The sequence below is a fragment of the Hesperophylax consimilis genome, chromosome 10 (genome assembly GCF_061612785.1).
Source record: "Hesperophylax consimilis isolate HC1 chromosome 10, BYU_Hcon_1.0, whole genome shotgun sequence".
NCBI classification, from domain to species: domain Eukaryota; kingdom Metazoa; phylum Arthropoda; class Insecta; order Trichoptera; family Limnephilidae; genus Hesperophylax; species Hesperophylax consimilis.
In genome coordinates this window covers 38,357,261-38,382,914 of record NC_142845.1, presented here as the reverse complement: position 1 = coordinate 38,382,914, position 25,654 = coordinate 38,357,261, and the positions used below count along the sequence as shown (strand labels likewise).

The 25,654-nt window shown below is 34.7% G+C and overlaps 1 protein-coding gene across 5 annotated transcripts in view; it reads right to left on the bottom strand.

The window, feature by feature from the left end:
* Positions 1-25,654, bottom strand: part of LOC149420727 (rho guanine nucleotide exchange factor 10-like protein) — a 430,013-nt gene that overhangs the window by 97,846 nt on the left and 306,513 nt on the right. Inside the window, exon 1 of one of the 5 annotated variants that reach the window (XM_089636923.1) lies at positions 18,540-18,578. The exons of the other annotated variants lie outside the window; for them this stretch is intronic. Within the exon in view, the coding sequence (XP_089493049.1) occupies positions 18,540-18,555 (16 nt within the window). The 5' untranslated portion in view covers positions 18,556-18,578. Of the gene's footprint in view, positions 1-18,539; positions 18,579-25,654 lie in introns of those variants that run through there. 5 annotated transcript variants of the gene reach the window in all.

Below are 25,654 nucleotides of genomic sequence, written 5' to 3'. Positions count from 1 at the left end.
TGAAAGTTAGGAAATAAGCACAAATTATTAAAATAACCCAAACGAAACCGTAACAACCTATTTTGTGCATGAACATAATAAACCACATAAACCACCATAGAACACATAAACCACCAACTTAAATAGTTGTCTCCATTCGATATTTAAGTTCAAATCAAGTGTTGTTTTTATAAAGAGCCTTTGCATGCAGCGGAATTCGACAAGCTTACCTTTTCAAATTTGAAAATTTTCCAAAATATGGAAAACAATCGATAGCAATAATCGAAAAAGTGTCGAGAGCATGGAGGTTTAATGGGACACCACTAACATGGAAGTCAATACTGTATGAATATCGTTATAAATTATATTTAATTAAATGGAAGGGGGTAACAATCACAATTTGATATGATATGATATCATTTCAATCACACTCACCGATTTGTTGTCCAAGAACAGATTACAGTGATGATAATAATGTGAGTACCTGCATTGTATGTCCGCTGATGTAATACTAGTTGTTACTGAATGGTTTATTTGACAAATCGTGATAACATGCCTAATATATTTGAAAGCGTTTGGTGTCGAAGCCAGATGAATATCGTACCAGTTTCATTTGGTGGGAATTTCAGTAGTGCCTGAATTTTTAAAACGGCTTTCCTCATATTTTGCTGGGAACCACCATGTTTCTGACGTCCACTGATGTCTTTACTAGATCCGCCATTCTGTGGCAAGGCGACATCTAAATGGCGATCTGGAGAAGTGTTCCTTATGAAACTCTGAGAAATCCTAGACAAAAAGAAAAACAAACATAAACAAGTGACTAAACATGGTATTGTCACATAAATTCCGGTGGCGTTATAATAAGTCAACATTATAAACATTGTTTCTATTTCCTCCTCCCCCTAAATTAAAAATTGGACACACGTTTGTCGGATGATACAAACAATTCCTAATAATGGCTGCGGTTGTCAATATTGGGCACGGTTCAATGAATCGACTAAGGCCCAGTTACTTCCTGCACGGCCTGACATTTCTCACTTGTGTTTCAGCTTTTGGTGGTGGTAATTCCAATTCGATTTGGTAACTTAACTAAATTACCAATTTGAACCACCACTTTCACCATATCACGGATGAAACAATCGGCTCTAAGCCACTTTAAAACCTTTATATGAGTAATTATCGAATAATCTTGGACAGCACACGATAATTATTAAAGCCCCTCGGTGGTCAAGTCGTAGGCGGAGGAACCGTGTGGTTACTTTATTTGCTTTCATAATGATGTCTATTTGTGTGTATTTTAAGTGCGACACGCTTAGAACAAAGACAGAGACACGGACAATGGACATCGACATGGAGAATACTATAATTGTACATTAGCCGTTTCGTAAGGCTCGGCGCGGAAATAATCCGCCTCCGAATGGTTATGATTACTCCTTTCAATAGACAACTTCCGAGAGTCGTGTAAAGTGCATTGAATTTAGTAAGTGCATTAGCATTGTGGATTTATGTCTGTCTCCGGGAGTCCCTTAATTTGGCGGCGCACACCGCCATCGCCATGTAAATCACACGGAGAAAGGAAAAACTTTCATTATATTCTGGCTACTTTCTCGGACGGGAACTAACTGACGGCTGATGGCGGTGGCCGGTGGCTGACTACTAACTACTGACTACCTGACTACACACTTTTGGAACTGTTTTTCGTCTGTGACATAACTGTTTGTTTTATACTTCTGCCTCTTGTCCAATGGTTATATTAGTGGGAAAGGGTGAACTATTGCCGAACAGATTCGCTTGATACATCGATACATTTAAAGTAAATGAGAACAGTAACAAAATGGAAATACTTTTGCTTCTTGAAAGAATCTCTCTTCACTGAAAGAACTTCATAGTTTAACAGACAGTAATATTTTAATTTTAAACAGCTATTCAAAAATATAATGCTGTTTACATGATGTCAGGTTCTGTTTCCCTGCAATACAATTTGTATAAACTCAATATCAGGAAAATATAAAAAGAAACCGCCCAAGAAGGCAAACTACTTGAGCAACCGTGAAATACTAAAGTCAAGTTATTTTCAGAAGGTATAAAGTATTGGGCAAGTGGAACGATACAAGGAGAATGAAATTGAACAATAATCGTAACCGTTAACTTGAAGTGTAATTAATTTTAGAGATTACGTTTCTAAAGATCTCATATTATAATGACATCATTGAACGCAGATCTGCGCGTTACAGAACTGTAAACCCATAGGTTAAGTGCCAAGGCAACTACTATAGACGATATTATTTACGATCGTATCTGATAGTTTCAGCGTTTTATGATTTTGCACAAATAACTTATACCTGTATAGTTTCAACTAAATTCCTCAGCATAAAAGGAATGGACAACTGTCAACTGGATTTTTTTTTCTCTACATTTTCCAAATTTAACGCGCTTTTTTCTTTTGGACGATATTTTGTCTGTACATTGAATTAGTAAAGCATTTTCTATTAATAACAACAATTACGTTTCAACAATGTCCGACACTTCAATAAAACAAAGAAATCCTAGGAGTACCTGTTCACATAGATAATAAATAGTTTATTAGTAACTAACATATTTTATTATCACAAGCAAGTACAAACAAACCATCTGGACAACTGGTGAAGATGACGGATGATGTTTTAACTAAATTATTTGAACACACAAAACAAATAGGAAGGTACTTAGTGCCTACATTACATAGGTTGTTTGTCAGCAGTGTTTAAATCAATATTCCTGAAATAATATTGTTAATCGATGACAAAGGAAATGGTAAATTGAGTTTACATTAGTCACAAAAATGAATAAATCATTCAAATCAACAATAATATTTGGTTCAGCATCAACTATAATCGGAATTCTACAAAATAATTTCACAAATTGAATTGAATAAATAAATAAATAAAAACTTATTTTAAGTTGAAAAATATGACATTTTTTGTCAATCAATTGCAATTATTTCTAAATATAGTGGCTTAAAATTTTAATTACATTGCGAGCAGAATATAAATTATTGGTAGAAAAGGCTATACAAATTTCATGACGCTAAAGCTCACAATTTTAGTGTTCTTACTGCTTCATGCAACCAGATTTCTAGATGGATTTATTTCCCCAGACAGCAATCATCATAACTAGACTTCAACTTTATAGTTATATAGATTATTATAATAAAAATGTTCGAAGACACTATTATTTTTAGATAAGTAATGTATTTTGAAGTGCTGAAATTTAAAATACGCCTAAACGTGGGATGACACCATGTCGCAATATTAATAGAATATTATTTCGACACCTCCATCATCAGGTTATTCAGTGAAATAAATAAGAGGTGTGAAAAAGTAAAGACACGTGACTGTCTAACTGTAAGATACACTCGTATGAACATTATAAAGGTAGGGACAAGACGGGATTGGTTGTAAAGAAAGTCGACAGGTGTAATCCGATATCGGAGCACAGATGCGACCTGCGAGCGGGACTCGAATGGGACTGAAATGTGGGAAACGCGTTTAATGTTCTTCTAAGATTCTAAAGTTTAATGGAATTTGTAACTGCCTTTGCAGCGCCTTGAAAATGTTAGGTTAGAGGAAACCGGTGACAGGCGATATTTTATACTCTCAGGAAATCTAATCAGCCAGTAGAATTCAAAGAGGCGTTGTTTATCCAATAAATGGTTGCCAGGACGGCGGTATCCAACGCCGCCTCCCAAATTGAAAATAATAATGATCCCAATAATGCGTAAAACGCGTATTTTACCTTATTTGACATGTTCAAGACCAAATTTTTTAATGTTTCAGATCAGTAATCGAAATACATTTATTAGATGAGAAAGTAGTTGCAGCTCTGTATCCTGCATACAACGTAAAATGCCTATTCGTGTAGTTGAGATTTGTAGCTGCTGATCTGCTACATCTCAGGAAGGTACTAAAGAACTTATGTTTGGCACTAACATACTAACATAAGGAGTTTGCCGCTTTGCAAAATCAATCTAAAAGTATAACCAAATGTACACAATAAACACGAAACCTCAGCGTATTTACAAAAACAAAATAAAACTCTTTTTAGCTCATTCGGTACTTCGTGTTATTTAAAAATGTCGTTTGTGACTTCTGATAAGCTTCACTTTTCGGAAGAAATTTTGGACAGAAAGATAATTCCCACAAAATGAAAATTGAAGTAAGTCGCTTTGGTGAAAAAATAAATGGTAATTCAAGGCCTGCGATGAAAAATTCCGGTAACATGAATACGTAATTTGGACTTCTTGTTACACACGTGTTTCTTTTCATTTTAACTTGTAATCATATCTTTCAAAGAAATTTTTTTGCGTCTTATTATCTCATCTAGAAAATATAAGTTTTTCGACTTAAGATGTAATAAAAAGCCTTCGTATTGACTTTTAAAACAACAATTTAATAAGGACAGAGTTAACAATATCAGTGGTAAGTAGTTAACAACATTTAATTAGGAGGCATACGCAAAAAATCAATTAAAATAATGAAAGCAATTGCTCCCAAAAGCGAGTAATACTAGATTATCATAGTGTTTATATTTGGAGCTCGCAAGACTAATCGGAGAATCAAATTACTTAGAAAACTTAATACGAAATGTACATTACTTTAAAAATGCTTTAACATTGTTAAAACAAATTGTAGAAGTTTTTGTAAAACAGCTAACCGATGACTATGACTGTGACTATCATTACTGTTTTATTGATTTGATACAAAAGCTCAAGGATGGAAGAAAAAACTATGAATGAACCTTAATGAGAATTGATCAAAAGAAACGGCAATACCGGGAAAGCATGACTAGCGAGAGTTGTAAAAGAAACTTCTGAATGTAATCCGCGTAGTCAGCAGTCAAGTCAGAAGTCAGTAAACCAACAACTTAATGAAATGCGGTCGGCTGCAATGGATACTGACCACAGAAGCGCACCGTGACGTCACGAAACTAAATCCATTAATCTCTTTCATCTCATTGATCCACCCGAAGCCTTGAGATGTTAACCAACCAACCAAGGGTAAACACATTTACAGTCAAATCTTATTTCTTGTTTAACACGGCTTCCGAAATAGCTTTTCCAAATGATCCTGCCAGGAATGTTAACACGGCAGTTAACTTTACACGTTTTGTTCACAGTTCTGCTGTTGGCGGGATGGTTAACGTATGCCAATGGGCTTATTCACGTGCTAATTATAATTATACTAACATCTCAGCACAAAACCAAAGCAGCTTTGTGATACAAACCATAAACATTGCTTGTACGCGTTCGAAGTTTGATGCGGTAGTACTTATAACGTATCTAATACATTCATGATTCAGTGCGAACTGTCAGCTGTGTCACGTATTCTCAATAACTCGAGGTGTTGCTTGGATTATTATGATTGGTTGTGCAGTGGCTGCCCTCGTTCATATTATGATACTGTTCTCCTCAACGTTGACGGTTCGTCTTGTATCCTTTAAAGCGGACACAAAATACCGACACGGGACATACACTCTCGCTCTCGGGTACACTTTGGTAGAGTGAGGAGCAGGCATACTTCCAAATTATCAAAGCAATTTAATTGCGTATAAACGAACGTATGTAATTATTTTATGAGAAATTCGAAACTGGTTGAGAGCCACCTCAGAATTTTATTGATTCAAACAATTACAAAATTTTAAGCGCTTTTATTGCTATTTCTAGAAAAAATCTTCGAGATAAGTGAATACTCAAATATAAAAGTAGGTAGTGTATATGAACAGGTGCCATAACATCCTAAGAGATCATTCAGATTTGACCGCGAGATTTCATCAGAAATGTTGATGCACTAAAAGTTTTGTTGATCTGTTCCTATTTCTACTGGATTTAATTATGCAGTTTGCCTTTTATTGCGTAAGGAAATATCAAATACGAATGCAGTTTCTCGAGGTGTTTAAAATATTTGAAATCACACACAATAATGCAGCACTTCCAACCTAACCTTAGACCTAACTCTGTACTGTGTAATATTTTTTTTATTAAATTGTTTATAGTGATTCCGTCTTACGCATAATAGATAACACGAGAATACGAACGGGTTAGTAGAAAAGGTTACTCATAATCACGCGAATGCGTACTGCGTATACCGGCCGTAATACGCAGTATTAGTGGCTTTTTTAAACTGATTTTAAAACCGCCCAACCCCCAGGATTAGGGACGTATTACTTTCGTATTAAGACGGAGATCGCGGACTTTGTTAACAATCTGGTTGATTTGACAAATATCGATCGGTCGCGCAATGAAAATGTGAAAAAGTAGTAATACCCATTTGCAGCACTATCAGAGGAATATAATAAATCGAGTTATCGATTCACCAAAGCAAATACCAAAGTTAGCAACTAAACGTCAAATGAGAAAATGACCGTGTTTTTGAGGACTGGAACAAAGTGGTGCCAGACTAAAAAAATCTTGCGTGAATATTATTATGAGTAAAGATTTGATGATGATTATGAGCATTCATCAAAAATCATCAAAGTTGATCAAGCTTTTAATTAGAAATCCAGTCGTTCAATAAAAGTTGATTTACTAAAATTGAAACGTCTGAACCGCTACTACATAATTGATTTTCTAAGTAAATCATTTTTTATATGCATAAATTACTTTACACAAATAAAAACAGGTAGAGGTAAATAAAATCATATAAATAAGTCAACTCGTGAAACGTGCAATAACCAAAGTTCGATAATAATCTTGAACGCCGAAACAACTGCCAGAAAAATAAAATACTCGCAGAACTTAATAATACTCAACATCATTAAATTTGATTTATATTATGAACTATGTGCAGGTAGGTAGAAAAATTGTATCACAAACAATCTACAATATTAATCAATTGCACAATAACTGAGATCAAGCGAATTTTGGGTATGTCACCCTCCTCCCCCCATACTTTATTTAGAAAGATAACACGTGACAGATACTAAAGACAAAGTCATGAGATACGTACAAAATGGAAACACCAGTTTTTAAAACTCCTGAAACAATGGAAACTAAATCACCTTTGACTTACCTTTCTGGGTAAATGATATTTAAATAAGAATCTAAGAAGGTAAGATTTGTCATTAAACCGGTGTATTATTTAACTGACTTTGATACACAGATCGTAGTCAGTAAACTAAATACAACTACAGAGCTGCCTTTGTCCCTGTATTGCCGTATAAGTATGTTGTTCGTATTTCTTGAAAACGTGTTTTTTGTACAAGGATCATAATTTTATTTGAGTGAAAATGTATAGAAACGTGGGAAATATAAAACAATGTAAGTGATGAGGTAATACACGCACCTGCGACCCGATGAATGGTTTTCCCGCAGAATATCTTTAAGTCTCGCATACAATTACTAACTACTACGTTCCTCTCAGCGAATGGTTATGTCCAAAGTAGAGAATATTGTAATATATTATGGAAAACGTATCGCTGATTGAAAGGATTGAAGTAATCGCTTGGAATTACGAACAGAATTGAGTACCAAACGTTTACCACTTCACTTAATTAATATAATGATCGATCTGCAGGTTTTTTTGTCAATTTATTGGATTATAACGGTAATGGGGTCAAGAAATTATTTAATGAGAAAGATACAGATAATTCCGCGTAAGAAAAAATATTATTAATCAACTTTAGTTTCTCTGCAACTTTGAGGTTTTAAGTGTGCAAGAAAAAACGTGATGGAAAAAGAAGTCTAGGAGGTCCCAGAAAAACATGGATCGGTCGGTTGCGTTAGGTTAGCTTAGCCACACTCCTTAAACCATTGTGTTGCACGGTCACAAATAAGCTTTATTTCTGGAGATATTTAGGTTAAAAGCTGATAATTTAATTATTTTTAAACCAGATGACACAATTAAAAGGTTAAACACTAACATTAACTCAAAATTTTGAAAAGGGTATTTAGGCAACAGTCATCATCAGGTCTTGCTAAAACCCTGGGAATGATTCAAACAGAGAATTCATATAGCATGTATTATGTTTCTAGTTCTACTGAATAGATTATTGTTGTATTATTATTTGGTAGTTTTTTAAATAGCCTGCATTTTAATAGTTATTTATTTTTTCACTGTCATCTACTTCTGTTTTGTTTTATACTATTTCGTCGTAACTGTATCTTTAAGTATAATTCATGTAGTTGCCCTTTCTTTTCACGAAACTATGTCTATGTAATATGTAACATTAACAACTATTCACATATTATGTATACACTAGCTGACGTGTACCTGGCGTTGTTAGGGTTATCCTAGAATATCCTTACGGTTATCCATAGAAGATAGACATACACCACCTCGGACTTTTTTGTAGGCCTTTTTAAGATATACAATTCCGTAGTACATTATGTTGATGTATCTCATAAGGTTTAATGTAGTGCTCGAAAAAAATATTTTTACGACTTGATTATAAAACATAGACTTTTCTCTACTTTCTATAAATACAATATGTATGCATTATATTTGTAAACCTTACGGAAGAAATTCCTATAACTGATAGTGAAAACCGTATCAAATCCGTTGCGTAGTTTAGAAGAACTAAGCGCAGACAGACGCGGATAGCGACTTTATTTTATACTATTACTGCCGCCATGGATGAAACCACATTATCCTCCTTGATTACCTCAAGGACGATGATGTATTTTACTTATGACGGCATAATAACACTTTCCCAATAAATGCGAATACATTAGCACAAGTTCTCCTAGTGAGATGTTTACAAAACTTATGTAAACTGTATATAAAAAAGAAGATAAATAAATATATTGTTTTCCAAGAACGAGTGCGACGATGAACGCGGATAAATAATTATGTTTTGTGTTAGATACGTACACAACAAAAGTGGTATAAATACGTGTGTTTTGTTTATTATTCTTACAAAAATACAATTACAAATGGAAATTAAAATCAAGGAAGCCCGGGAAAGATAGTATAGATAAGAATCAGATACTCGAGTCTGACCGTATCAATAGTCACTATTATAGAATTTTACCTATGTACACAGATATAGTGGTGTGGCGTTCGATCCTCTTGCAGCATATACTATTAAGCATAATATGATAGATAGTCCATTCCTCCTGTAACCAACCACTACTGCCAGTGGCGGCACCACGATCGGCTACGCATACCACATATTGGCAGAACAGACATATATTGGCTCGGCACAGCGTGGCACGGGGTATAATGCTGTTAAACAAGACGACTCTTAATATCTTCAACATAAACCTTGAATGTTTCGAGAGAAATAAAAAAAACTTCTTACTTTTTTATGTATTAGGCTTAAGAACTTACCACTTATGTTAACTTCTACATCAAAATAACGGATTATTGTATTTTTGTTACTAGTCATTTTATTTTGTAAATGGACGCAGTTCGTAGTACATCAAAAAATACAGTGTTGAAATGTATCAATCCGAAATATAGCGTATGAGAGGACGTAAACACATGGAATAGATTGTTTACGCATTGGAATAATTACGTAAATATAAGATGTGTCTGCATGTAAGTTGCAAACACTTCCCTGGCCGGATATTGACTGAATAGGAAGGAATGCACAGCGAGGGGTGCTTATACTACTTATGACGCATTTCTCTCGATTCTCTACTCTGTGATTACAATCCTCTCAACTCTCAAGGCTAAAATACTGGCTGCCAAATTCGCACCAGCTACAGCTCCTACAAAGTCATCAAATCCACATCAAAGCTTTAGCAGAGCAGTAAGAGTTCGTAAACGCTTCAAACCATTATAATTATTGACGTGAAACGTTATTTTTGTTTTGTTAGTCCATAGATGCACCACGTACTCGTGTTTATGAAAATACTATGTGAGGTTAATTAGAACATAATTTTATCGTCCATTAAACTATCAAACTCTGAGAAAAATTGTGTACCATCTTAAGCATTTTTATAATTTACCCAGGTGAGTCATAAAATTGTCAACTGGTGCCCATCATAAAGCGAAACCGGTCCGGTCATCCAACTGAAGAATCCACATTACATTTCGGAGTTTTAGGATCACAGGGGCCTATCTACAAAACATAGTTTTGAGATAAACGCAAATAAAGATTGGAATGCTCATATGCCCAACTGTATCTCTGAAACGGCTTTACCGAAACCAAGCTTAACTCAAAAGACCAGTTTTTGTAGTTAGGCCCCTGTGTTCCTAAGCCGCCGATTTGTAATCGATTTTGTGCTTTTTTATAAATATGCGATTTCGTTTTCTAGTAAATTGCGTCCAAAGTTGAATTTTTTATGTAAATTGTAGCTACGGGGTTATTATCAGCCATTCGCTGTTTGTTTAATACTTCGCAGCGTATATCCGGCTCCAATAGTTTAATTAACCTTTTAATCAAATTTTTGGTTTTTGGATTCATGTGATGAGATAGGATTACATCATTGCTTATTTTTTATATTATAAAATATGCCCTTGTGATCGTGCTCTTACGAAAGGTATTCACTTTTTACAATTGAGGCGAGGCGAAATTCTTTACCTAGATATAGGTAGGTATCAGTGTAATATGCATGTGTATTTTTTTTCATTTGTGCTTTGCTGCAGTCTAAAATGTAATACCGGAAATTAATGAAATTAATTTACGTTTATAGGTACTCGCAGTGTTTGTATGTAGTTTTAAGCCGTGCGGGGTGTTCTCTGACGTGATGCGATATCCACATTTAATTGTGTCAAAGCTTGGCAGTTTTTGAGGTCAACGGTTGTTTTTCCCATTAAATCACATTATTTCCTCATGCGAGACATTTTCACAGGGCATCAGAAAGGTCAGAAGGTTAAAGGTGCTCTTCACGTTTGACGTTTCGCTAGACATCGCTTATATTCAAGCCCCATATATACTGTACACTAAACCCATCACACGGTATTACTGAAAAAGTAGGCAGATGTGTGGTCAGATTGCATTAAATTAAAATAATAGTTATTTAGTATAATACGCATTTCATCTTTCCGTGCACATTTTGATAGGCGACATCGCATTTCGGGGGATAAGACTGAATCGGTGTGGGGTACCTCAGTAAATACATTGCGGTTAGGTGAATCACAAATATAGACGAGTGACGTCAATCTGAAACTGAATGTTTACAATGTATGAATGTAGACGTGTTTGTCGTTTATGTACTGGGAAAGTACTATCTTTCAGTGTTGGTTTTATGCACAGAGAAAAATAAGTATTGCTAATTTATTACGAATCTCTTCAAATTATCGGTAATCCGATTAGAAACGGAATTGCAGGGCATAATCTGATAAACTAGTAAATTCCTAATATATCGGAACACGTGCGAACACAATGCGAAAATATTTGGGTTTTTATGAACACGTGTTGCGACATCGTGATAATATATTCGAATTTTACTAAAAGTTTATCAGGAAACCCATTAATTAATTCGTTGAGGGCCGGCAATCCCGTTTTTAACCATATTACCAATAATATGAAGAAATTTATAATAAATTAGCACACACGTAATTTCACATAGGAAAATGGATTGAATTTAAAATGCATTCACACTCTGGGAGTAAAGGGCAAAGTATTGCATTGTAAAGTCTCTGGAATTGAATGTTCTCGTTTCCTTCAAAGAGCATGTCTAAAGTCCAGTCATAACTGAAACAACGCTAGGCCATCCCCGTATTTCTGGATAGCCTAGTGAAGAGTTGAATATTCTCGTTTCCTTCAAAAAGCATGTCTAAAGTCCAGTCATAACTGAAACAACGCTAGGCCATCCCCGTATTTCTGGATAGCCTAGTAAAGAGTTGAATATTCTCGCTTCCTTCAAAGTCCAGTCATTACTGAAACAACGTTATATGACAACATTATTTGTAGAAACTCGGGGAATCAAGCGTAACGAAGCGCGGATCTTTAATGCGTGCATAATAAGTAAATGTCATCTCGTCTATCCTCAGTTTCAAGATCTTTGGTTTCGATTAAACAACAAAGCGAGGAAACGCATGAGCATTGTCGCTTTCTGTTTGTAACGTAAAAGAACGACACGGCGTCTCTTGTTAGATGTCATTTGGCGGGAAAACGTAAGGAGAGTTGACATTAATGAGAAACAACGGACGCTTTAGGAAAATCAGGGTCAGTGGAAAATGTGTGAGAACATTACTCATTACATTCCATTCCGCCAGAGGTCAGCGCTGAGCATTGTTGTCTATGGTAAGTAAGCCTACTTCTAGTGCTGTAGGATGGACTCTGGCGCTATTTGGCATCAATAGGTAAATCAGGGTAAAGGAACATGCAGGCGATTCGTACGAACTTGGGAATATTTGAAGCAAGCTCACGTGTGATGCCCATTGCACAGACAAGGATGAAGTTAATGGTTCTCATAAAGAGGTACCAAGTCTATTAAATGATAAATCATGTATAACTTACACGTCTACAGAGAAACGTCGATTAGTTAACTTATTTTACTTTAAATATTGTTACCAAAAATATATTTTCTTCATGTAGAAAACTCTTCTCGCAATCTTAAACATAACCATTTTATTCTTGGAAATGTGTAATAATATTACTTACCCATAATAGAGGGAACAACGATATTTATTTCTTAGAAAAATATGTGATCATATATTTATCCGTTTCATTTTTTACGTGAACAGAAGCAAACGGATAGATTAATGGTTAGAGAACAAGGTTTAGGCAGGAAAATTAGTTCGAAAAAATATAGTTAGAGGAAGGGTTGAGGATATCATATATTGAAAAAAATAACGGATCAAACATAATTTGAAAACAATACAGGCAAAGAGAGAAAACCTTGGTAACTAATACTGTTTTATTAAAACCTTTGTATTTAAAGGAAACACAAACATTCGCGGGTTACGAATAACGTGACGATAATATTTAAAAATCTCATACCACCAACACAGTAAGCAGAAAAATCTTATACCACCAACACAGTAAGCAGAAAATGTCGCTTGTCGTGATGGAGGACTTCCGCCGAGGAATTAAACACACGACGCCTGTATGGGACCTACACGCGATTCCAACTCAGCCACGGAGCGATCGTATTCAGGCAACACGAAATCTCAAGGAGAAATAAATAAAATATTTTAAAATAAGAAAATTATGATGTGATAGGAAATGGTTTGCAGTGAAAACCTTGTCTTATAAACATTAGTTTATCTAAATATTTCACCAACAAATGTAGTTCGGGTTCAGTGCTAAGATCTGAAATTTCCGCGTCCCTTATAAACTAGCCGAAAAATTAATAGGAGTTGTTTAAAGCCACAATAAATAGATTTAAATTAAAGTTTAAACCTTCTACGTTTTGTGGGATCAAAAGTTTTAGTTAAGATTTCAAAGTGTGAGTGATTTTTGCGCAAAAACTAATTAAAGTAAAAAAATATTAAATGTCAAGTTGAGTGACTTTGTCTATGCAATAAAACAAATATTAAATAGTGATTGCCACCATCAATTTTTCATCAAGCATAATTAAAGAGGGGCATTTGTGAACTTACTAAAATAGTGATGTCTAGCACACGTAGCAAAACCCCAATAATTTCGGAAGATAAATTGAACATGGATAAGATTATTGAATACATTGATAAAAAATTTGAAACCCTGAAAAAAGATATATTTACAAAAATTGATTTACAAACTACAGAAACTACAAAAAGTATTGATTTTATCAGTGCTCAATACGATGAGATGTTAAAAAAAATTGAGGTCTCAAATAATTTAAATCGAGCGATTCAAACAGATTTTGAAAATATAAAAAAAGACCAAATGGAAAAAAATATGATTATTAAAAAACTTGAAATCCGACTTTCTGATTTGGAAACGTTATCAAAATCTAATAGTTTGGAAATAGCAGGAATTCCACAACAAAACCGCGAACAACCTGTGGAAATTGTTAAAAAAGTTGCTGCCGCAGCAGGAATCCACCTCTTACACACTGATATAACTGACGTCACGAGAGTCTCAGACAGACGAAATGAAGCCCCTCCTAAACTTCTTGTGACCTTTTCCGATAAAAGAAAAAGAGATTCCCTCCTTGATAAGAAAAAGGAAATAAATTATAATGAAATCAAGGATCTGGCGACATCTCGAATCTTCATCGGGGAAGAATTAAGCCCGTATCATAAAGAAATCCTATGGAAAACAAAACAATTATCAAAAGAAAAAAATTACCAATATGTATGGTACAAACAGGGTAAAGTTATGATACGCAAAAAACAAGATGATAAAATTATCTACATTAAGCACCTTGATGATATGGTGAAAATAATTTAGTGAATAATATGAACAACATTACTTAATCCACTTAATAATTTAAATTGAGAAAATGAATAACGCACTAACAACAAACATACCAAACATATCATCCATAAACAATAATTTTAACATAATGCACCAGAATATTAGAAGTATCAATAAAAACTTTGATGAACTACAAATATTGATGAAAAGCTTAAATTTAAAATGGGATATTATTATTCTTACTGAATGTTGGCTAACTGATAAATACTACCCCCTACAAATTGGGAATTATGTCCCTTACTCTACAATAATGAACAACACAAAAAATGATGGTGTCATCGTATATATTAAAGAAGATATAGAAGCTGATGTCAGAGAGATCTGTATCAATAATGCAAACTGTCTAAGTATATCAATCGGTAATAACACAACAATACTCGCAATTTATAGATCTCCTTCTACACAAAATCTAGAACCATTCCTCAACTCCTTATCTAATCAACTAAGTCTACTAAAAAGAACTAAAGATGTATTTATCATCGGTGATATAAATATTGATATTCTTGAAAATGGCCATCCAAAAAAATTTGATTATATGCAAACACTAGCATACCATGGATATAAAAGCCTAATTGATGAACCAACACGTGTATATAATGAAAGCAAAACTTGCATTGATCATATCTTTTGTAAAACTAATAGAAAAACTCAAGCCATTATTTGTACTACCACACTGACAGACCATTATACAATAATTCTATCTATTACAAAAAAAATACATATGTAAACCAAAAAAAGAAATCACTCCTAACGAAATCTGAAACAAATTGGGAAAACGTCAAATGCGAGTTAACAGTGAATGACTGGACAAGCCTTCTGGAAAAAGATGATACTGATACTGCTTGGAGTTATTTTATAGAAGTTTTACAGAACATTATCCTATCAAACACCAAAACCATAGAAAAAAAGTTATCTCATAAAAATTTACACATTAAACCTTGGATTAGTCAGAATATTATAAACTCAATCAGAAAAAGAGATGAACTGCACAAAAAAGTCAAAAACAACCCTTATGATATCCTAACACTTCGATTCTACAAAAGATATCGTAATACATGTAAAAATGTAATACGTTATGCTAAAGAAACATTCTATAAAAACAAGATTGATGAATGTAATAATGATTCACGTAAACTCTGGCAGATCATAAATGAAATAACTAATGCTAAAGCCTCACATAATGACAATAGCATTAAGGAATTAAACATTGATGAGATTCCCACATCTTTTACAGAACACCCGGACAAACTTCTTGACTTTATAAACAACTATTTTTGCAATATAGGCTCAAACTTAGCAAATAAAATTAAACAAAATTCAATTAGTACTATCGAAAATACAGTGAGGATTGACGATGTAAATCAAGAAAACAGCCTCAATATTGTCAAGATAACAAGTGATGAAATAAGAAATATTATAGCCTCCCTAAATATAAATACTTCATCGGGAAATGAACTGATATCAAGCAAATCAATTAAATATCTACAAAATGAGTTAATCCACCCACTGACGTATCTTATAAATCTGTCAATATCAAATGGTATTTTTCCTGCTTGTCTTAAAATTGCTACGATCATTCCAATATATAAAAACGGTCCCAAAAATGATGTATCAAACTATCGACCAATTAGTATTTTAACTACACTATCAAAAATATTAGAAAAAGTTATAAAAAAACAAATGCTTACATTTTTGGATTCTAATAAAATATTATCATCTACGCAGTATGGTTTTAGGGAAAACCTGGGTACTGGTGACGCTATAGCTAATGTAACAAATACAATTATTAGAAAATTGGATGAAGGCAAAAAATGCCTAGCAGTTTTCATTGATCTTCAAAAAGCTTTCGATACCATTGACCACGAAATACTGTATTTAAAACTAAAAAAAAATGGAATAACCGAAACAACCCTAAACCTACTTAGAAGTTACTTAACGGGAAGAGAACAATTTGTACAAATTGGTAGAAGAAGGAGCAAAACTCTACCAATTAAGTACGGTGTCCCCCAGGGAAGCGTATTAGGACCTATACTATTTCTAATTTACATAAATGACCTTATGAATCTTCCCATCAAAGGAAACATAATGAGCTTTGCAGATGACACTGTAATTTTATTCCATGAACAAGATTGGACAAGCACATATAAGGAGGCTGAACATGGCCTAACTGTTCTTCAAAACTGGCTTAAAGCAAACTCCCTTACATTAAATGTGAATAAAACCAAATATTTAATTTTCTCCAAAAACAAAAGAGGACAACCAATGAATGAGCATATACTCAAACTACATGAATGTCAAAAAAAATTTCCTCAATGTTCCTGCTCGATTATAACTCAAACCAAAAGCATAAAATATCTTGGTATTGAAATTGACGATAAACTACACTGGGATTCACACATTGATCGAACTTCAAAAAAGTTAACTAAACTCATCTACTTCTTCAAAAAATTACGGAACATTTTGTCAGCTAGGGATTTAAAGAGAGTTTACTATGCTTTATGCCACTCCAAATTGGAATATGGAATAATAGGATGGGGCTCAGCAGTATCAAAACATATAAAACAGCTGAAGGTAACTCAGAATTGCATCATAAAGACCATACTAAAGGTTCCCATAAGGACATCAACAACAGAAATTTTTAAACAATTTGACGTTCCAAGCATACAGAAAATCTATGCCAAAAACATTTTGGTACAACACCTCAAAAATAATTCTCAGGAAAACACCTCACATACTCATAATACCAGAGCCAAACAAACAGAGATACTAACTATACCAAAGTGTAACTCTACCTTTGGACAAAGAAGCTCTGAATTTTTAGCAGTAAAGGTATATAACAAACTCCCACTTAGTATCAAACAAATCAAAACAAAAAACAACTGCATTAAGAACATTAAATCTTGGCTTAAGGAATTACCGGAAAAAGAACTTACTAGCATATTTAAAACATCGTCGTAGAAGTTTCTGGAAACCCTTACCCAAAACATGAAGTCGAACCATAGAAGTCGCTGAAAAATTATTCAAAACCTAGTCCCCCTCAGCACAGGATCTCCTAGTGAGGAGGACTATAAAAATCTATATCAATTAATCATATAAATATATATAATTCTTATAAAAATGTTTAAAAAAATGTAATATAGTAACTAAATAAAAAAAAAAAAAAAAAAAAAAAAAAAAGTTATAATATGTCTCGACGACATCTAGTGGGAAATTTAGCACTAACAAAGCCTTCCTACAAAAATAAAGTTGGGTGTTGATGTAAATAAAACAAACACTTTGTACTTAACCTAATATAGTTTTTATATATAACAATATAATTTCAGGATATCCTGAAGGAGCTTGGTTTAAGCTTGGTTGTTTAAGCTCGGTCGATATGTAAAATAATAAAAGTTCGTGGTTAAATACCAAGTGATATGTAACAATATGATGCCCAAATACGAAGTAATTGCTTCGTACGAAAAAAAAACTTGCGTACACGAAGCTTTTTACTAAATACAAAATTATTTACCGAAAAAGTTTCTCCAACGAATACACAATTAGCTATAGAAATTTGATGCTTTGAGTTCTTCATATATTTATGACGCGTTGGAGATTCTCACCCTTGTGGATTTGAATTTTACATTTCCAACGCAAGCGGTTTAAAATGCTGATATATCAAATGACGAACGTGTGTCAAATCTTGGAAAACATTATATTCTATCAATTCCATTATTTTCATTATAATTATGTCACTATCCAAACAGGAATGTACTACGTTGGTGTTCAATCCTATGTATCGATTAAAAGACGACAAGAAATTTTGTTAGTTGTCAAAAACGTAACTAGAGAACATAAACTTTTTTTTAATACATTTTTTGCATCTCAAGTTGCGTCAGTAGTGACGCCCCGACAACACAGATAAGTGTGTAGATCTGCATAAATGTTATGTTTTTATGTATAATATAATGACTTGTTGATAAAGGGGTCACAAGTCTCAACTGCGAAGGTATAGACTGTATAGAGATAATGAGAAGGTGACGGAAGCTTTATTTATATCGGCATTACCAGCATTAGGTCAATGACAAGAAAAAAGCATCATTTCATGTCAGCTTTGTGCAATAAAAGTCGCAACCATTGTTGATTCGATACACCTTCGATGCAATGCCACCTAATAATAATAGAAAAAATTACACAGTTTAGTAACTTTAAAAAAACTTGCTACCTTCTTGGGTCATTCCTTTAGAGCACTTATAAATAAATTTAAAACAAAATAATACTTTACAAACACAAAACTTAAATTGACTCACATTTTTCACTAAACATAAAAGATCTCAAAAAGCATTTTGTTGGTCACTTTTGATATTACTGAGTTTGAGCGAACTTTAAAAATGAAACCACAAACTTGTTTAAACTTTCTGATATTTTAAAACAAAAAACTGTGCTTTTATAAAAACACAATCAGATTTTCCAATAAATGATAATCAGTGAACACTTTTCACGTCACAAACATGAGATGTCTACGAATGACAGTGTCTCTCAACACATCTTTAATCCGCGAAAATCACGGAACAAATGATCGAATAAAACGCAAACACGGACTACTATTAACACTTGCATCACTATATTCATTCGTCGCACTCGCATTCTAATCTAGTAGGCAAGTACGAGAGAGACAGAACAATGTAAAATGCAACTATCAACTGTACAATTATTTACAATAATTAAATGAAACGACTTCAATTTAATAACATAAAAAATACAATTTATTTCACAGAGCAAAAAAAATTCTCATTCTCATAAAAATATTTTTTTACGTAGTTGTTTGGTTTTGTCGGCATTTCAACCTAAAGTGTCTGTCCAATACAGCGAATGATTTAATAAGGATTGAATGCATTTGTCTCCATTTGGAGTGCCTTAATGCGGCAAGCAGGAGCGAGATGATGAGTGTGTCCAGAATGTGCAGTTGATTAGAGATAATGCTAATGTTTTGTGTGCAATATTCCACGCTTGCCAACCATCAAGGAAGTCTTGTTTTGAGCTCAATTAACTAGTCGGTGTCCTATTAACATCAACCCTTTCGATCATAAAAAAATATCACCTTTTTAAGGTACACTTATAGATATTAATTTATTTTATATTTATTTATTCATTAGTTTACAGCTTACAAAAAGGAAAGAAAAGAAACTAAGGTCACTTTGTACATGGTGTTGTTACAATGTAAGCATCAATTTAGTTAGTACAATTTATTAATATTTAAACATGTTTTATAGTATAAGGTAAGTAGATGTATTGATTTATGTAGATAATAATATTAATTTCGTAAGAATCACGTACACTTATAAGTGATACAAAAACGATTGAAAATAACATTAAATATACTAACTAAATATACTAAGAGATACAGTAATAATAATAATAATAATTGGATGATTTGTATAGCGCCGTTTTTGTGCAAAATCACCTCAAGGGCGCTGTACAAATTTATAATATATTTCTACAATGATCAATGTTATTACTAACTATATAGATGTTGAATAGAAAGGAATATCATTAATTGTTTTTAGCATCGCTTCCATGTTACTTCTTCCTGTCTCAATTATCCATAACTTCGCTAAATTGGCAAGAGTTTTTAGTTTGAGAGGGGAGAACGTTATTTATTTATTTTAGCCCTTTTTAGGCCTTTTAACTGTGATTAGTAAGAACTATTCATAACTAAACAGCCTCAGTAACAATGTTTTGTATCTGTAAAGTGAATGAATATGTCAACTGACGCACTGACTCAGTATAATTATTTTGGGCAATGAGGAATAAATACAATAATTAGTCACACAATTTGTCCACTGAGATAAATCCCGACTTGGTGGGATCCGAAAGCTTATCAATGCAAGCAATTCTGGAATATCAAATGTATCATTCAGAATATTATATAGAAATACCAATTCACTTAAAATCCTTCTGTCTAACAATTCATTTAATTGAAAGCTGTAGTTCAACAAAATTGCTGGCATACCAATTTTAAAACTTAGAAAACGAAAATGTAAAAGTTGTGTATAATTTGATGGAAAAATTAATAAAATTTTTATTACATATTTGTAATAAGCATTTACTTTGGGGCTCATCATAATTTACAATAAAAGATATCAATTTGTTTTAGACCACTTTAATTTTAATTGCACTCTACCAGTTTCGGAAGCACCCTTCCTTCGTCAGGAGAATATTAAAACTAACATATGATAATAAGGACACAGTGGTTAAAATTCTTCAGTATATTTCAAGGAAACCGCTCTAATATTGCCGAAATTCCCGCAATTATCCGTCCCCCTTTGTTAACCTCCCACTCAAACACCTAAATTATATTTTCTGTGTATATATATATCTGTCAATATTTTGTATCATAGGTTAGTTTTAATATTTTCCTGGCGAAGGAAGGGTGCTTTCTTTTATTGTAAAAAAAATTATTTGTGCTGAGGTCCTTTTAGGTGTGGGTTGATTATTTTTAGTTGAAATGGGGACCTTTTATGTAAGTGCCCTTGAGGTGATTTTTCGCGAAAATTGTGCTATATAAATCAGCAAAATATTATTATTACATTATAATATTCATGTTTAACTTATTTATAAATGCGTGAATTAAAATCTTCTTTGAGTACGTAAAAGTAGAGGAAGAAAGGAAGGGCGTGAGAGGTCTTTTGAGGAAAGAAAGAGCCAATCAGGGTCTTTAAAATGCCGATGTTGTAAGAAGGAGTACACATACAAGATGGCATATCATTCCACAACCGAGTAGTCAAACGCAAGAATGACTCATAGAAACCACCCGTTCTCGAGCGGTAAATGTCAACGAGTCCCGACTGCTCCCAACCGCCTGGAGCTAGAGAGACTATGGCATCCCCAATTGGGGTAAGTTGTGAGGCTGAAGGTAGTGGGGAGGGGATGGAGTTGGGGCAGAGAAAGATGGGTAGAGTATCAGGCTATTCAGATCTGGCCACCAAATACGGCTAAAGCCATTTCAAACAGCGTTTCAATTCTGAATGGTGGACTTACACACCAGGGCGATACTGAGAGTCTCTACCACTCTGGAACGTGCCGCAAGTATAAATGAATAAACTGAGAAATAACATAAGTTCATGAAATAAAATTTGCTTGCGCACCCCGGGATTTGAACCCGCGACCTTCGGATTGCTAGTCGAGAGCCGTACCCCTCGACCACGGAGACCATCAAAATATTGGACACGTGTTTGTTGTGTCTCCCGACTGTAGACAGTGTAGACTATTGCCGAGGGAATAAATCAATAATTTTCTTTGGAGTGTCTTTTATAAAAATATCGGTAGAACAAAGAATTATAATTTTCACTCGTTTATATTTATAGTAAAGATAGTATAACCTATTTTTAACCCTTAAATGCATGATTTATTAATTTTTCTGGAAAAAAATATATTTTGTAGATATTTACATGCATATGCAAGGAAATATAAAGAATTTATTTTTTTGTAATTTTTTAATGATTTTTGATTAAAAAAAATTGTTGCAGATTTACAACACCATGTTTTTTATAAAAAATAATATGAACAATTTACGGATGAAAAAAAAAATAAAAAACCTAAAAAAATTTCTCAAAACTAATAAGTGTACCGGAAAAATACGAGTTATTACATATACGTATTGTATTATTGTATCTACTTACCTAAGAAAATCAAAATAATAACAGCAAAACCAAACTGTAATTCTAACCTCCAACCAATTTTCGAGAATCTTCACTTTGTTAAAGAAAAAGTGACATTTGACATTCGCGAAAGAAAAAAAAGGTGATGCCACTCGATAAAATATATTACCGTGAACTTAATAATTCTAAAACGGCATGCATTAAGTATACACCAAAGAGTTAAAGGTGGTTTGAACGGTATGTTGCAGTTTTGCAACAGTATGCATTTAAGGGTTAACAGATTTTCCTTCATAAACCTTTCACATACGTTAATAAAAACAGAAATGTATAAATTCATCAATCACCAATTATAGACTGAGAGGTCACAGTCTTTTTCATAACGATCACAGGAATGGGTAGTTTTAGTACATATTCAAAGTATGGCGTCTCCGCATATGAAACAAGTTGGTCTGCCTGCTCTAAGTGGTTGCAACTATGAGTTATAGAGCTCACAAGAGGCTTCATTGTTTCGAAAAAAAAACGATCAGAGGAATGGGTAGTTTTAGTGCATATTCAAAAAATGGCGTCTCCGCATATGAAAAAAGTTGGTCTGCCTGCTCTAAGTGGTTGCAACTATGAGTTATAGAGCTTACAAGAGGCTTCATTGTTTCGAAAAAAAAACGATCAGAGGAATGGGTAGTTTTAGTACATATTCAAAGTATGGCGTCTCCGCATATGAAAAAAGTTGGTCTGCCTGCTCTAAGTGGTTGCAACTATGAGTTATAGAGCTTACAAGATTAGGCTACATTGTTGCGGAAAAAAAAAACGATCACAGAAATGGGTAGTATTAGTGCATATTCAAAGTATGGCGTCTCCGCATATGAAAAAAGTTGGTCTGCCTGCTCTAAGTGGTTGCAACTATGAGTTATAGAGCTTACAAGAGGCTTAATTGTTTCGAAAAAAACGATCAGAGGAATGGGTAGTTTTAGTACATATTCAAAGTATGGCGTCTCCGCATATGAAAAAAGTTGGTCTGTCTGCTCTAAGTGGTTGCAACTATGAGTTATAGAGCTTACAAGAGGCTTCATTGTTTCGAAAAAAAAACGATCGCAGGAATGGGTAGTTTTAGTACATATTCAAAGTATGGCGTCTCCGCATATGAAACAAGTTGGTCTGCCTGCTCTAAGTGGTTGCAACTATGAGTTATAGAGCTTACAAGATTAGGCTACATTGTTGCGAAAAAAAAAACGATCACAGAAATGGGTAGTTTTAGTACATATTCAAAGTATGGCGTCTCCGCATATGAAAAAAGTTGGTCTGCCTGCTCTAAGTGGTTGCAACTTCGAGTTATAAAGCTTACAAAATTAGGCTACATTGTTGCGAAAAAAAAACGATCAGAGAAATGGTCAGTTTTAAGTAAATCTGAAAAATTCCCCGCAGTTTGGGGAATTCCCGCAAATCGGGAACCCTGCTTGACACACACATTGCCCCCTCCTCCGCCCGCGTCCGGCCCGGCAAATCCCGACCGTTTCGAGAAACCAATAAAACGCAATGAAATCAGGAATTTCTGTTCAGATAAATCAAAAAAGCCATGTAAAGCAGCACAAAAACTGCAAGTTATAAAAGCAGAACGAAACGTCTTCGGTCGTCTTTTAGGAATTTCCCTTAATCAGAAACTAGATTTGCCAAAAGTTTTGAAATATCCATTATCTTCATCGTCACCTTCAATGAGTCATTTAGATGGTTCCTTGATGAAGACTAACAAGGCTGCACTCATGAAAATATTGGAAAAAACAGCCAATGCCAATACGCCACAAAAAATTGATGTTGTGATTGTAGATGGATTCTATATTCTCCATTTAATACCAGTGCATGTGAAAACATTTGGTGAAATGTCGCTATACATTTTGAAAAAATGTATGAGCTACAAAGCAAACCGTATCGATGTTTGGGAATTGGTAGTGAGACAATGTAAGATATGGATGTTGTTGTTGCAGTGTTTATTAAGAGTCAGGATAATACATTTATTGAGTCAGTTGCCGTGACGAGGAGATGATGTAGGACAGATGTTGAATACTCCGGTTGCTGCGATGATGTGGTGGTCAAGCGCGGGTCAGTGAGTCGACGCCGGGCGCTGGTGACCGGGACTCGATGAAGGTCAGGTACTGGCGAAGAACGTAGGTCTTCAGGCACTCCAGTGCTGACGAGACTGCCAAAGGTGCGGTGGACCTTGTAGGCAGTTGAACGGGCGCGGTGTGACCAGTGAGGATGCTGCGTGTCCTCGTGGTGGTCATGATGCGTGGAAGAAGCGCTGGTCAGAGACGCTGGGACCAGAGCGCTTGTAATCCGAGTAACGCTTGCCAGGGACGACGATCCGGACAAGGCGCTAGGTTGATGTCCCGGTAGAGTCCATGATGGTAAGGGCGAAGCCGGGTATGTATCCTTTGCGGAGGGGCGCAGGGCCCCCCAGTTGTCACTGGAACGATGTGGAATGAATGACTGACTGACTTGAGGTGAAGAAGGATCGAAGCGTGACGTGGGGGGAACCGGCCATCGTGGCCGATTCCTCCATTACGCTGAGTCGGAGAGCTCGAGTAGGATGATGTCGCGTGGAACTTGTTGACTGGAACGATGTGGAAGAATGACTGACTGACTTGAGGTGAAGAAGGATCGAAGCGTGACGTGGGGGGAACCGGCCATGGTGGCCGATTCCTCCATTACGCCGAGTTGAAGATCTCGAGTAGGATGATGTCGCGTGGAACTTGTTGACTGGAGTGATGTGGTATGAAGACCGATGATGACTGACTGTTGACTGACTGATGTACTCAAGTCCTCCACCGCTTATATAGCTGCTGATTCCTTTGTTCTCGTCTGCCACGGGTTGGAGTAGCGTCTGGACTTCGAACTCGCAGGACCGCTGACTCGGTTTATTGTCTGGGCGTTTGCATCACCCTATATGCAAGTCAGCAGTCTACGTATGATGGTATGGATATTATTATTGAAGTCTCGAAAGAATAATTGCTGTCTCGGCTGTTTTAACACATGCCGTCTGGTTATGATTTTGATGACTCTAGGAGCGGTGACATAACCGCTACAGATGTAATATTTGATTCTTATTTATCACCCTCAATCAAAGATTTTGAACGTGAAATGAGAGCTGGGCACAAAGCTACCCCCAAAACACAGTATAAAATAACATCGCCAAAACAAATCAGACCAAGAAATTTCGTCAAAGAATTAAGAATTACACAATTCAAAGAAGAACTCGTGCATTTTTTCATAAAACATTGGAGTTCCGAGGAGGCTAGTCTAGTCATTTCTGGAAGCACGGTTAATCTCAATTTTGAAAATAATTGTTATTCGTATGAATATCAAAGCGACGGCAAAAAGGTTGTGCAAAACGATAACCCTAATTTGATGTGTGGGCACCACGAAGAAACCGATACAAAAATAATATACCACATATACAGTATTCAAGAACCATCTAATATTTTGATTAAAACTTCTGACACTGATGTAATCGTCATTTTACTGGGAAATTTGGACAAATTCGAAAAGCATGAAATATTTATTGAATCCGGCACTCTTGCCAAACGACGTATTGTAAATGTTAACAAAATTTATCTCAGTATTGGTGCTACATTGGCAAAGAGTTTGCCAGCGTTTCATGCTTTGACAGGGTGTGATTATACCCCTGCATTTTATAGAAAGGGCAAACAAAAACCTTACAATATCCTGAGTAAAAACACAGTTTATCAAGAGGCTCTAATAGAGCTAAGTTCTAA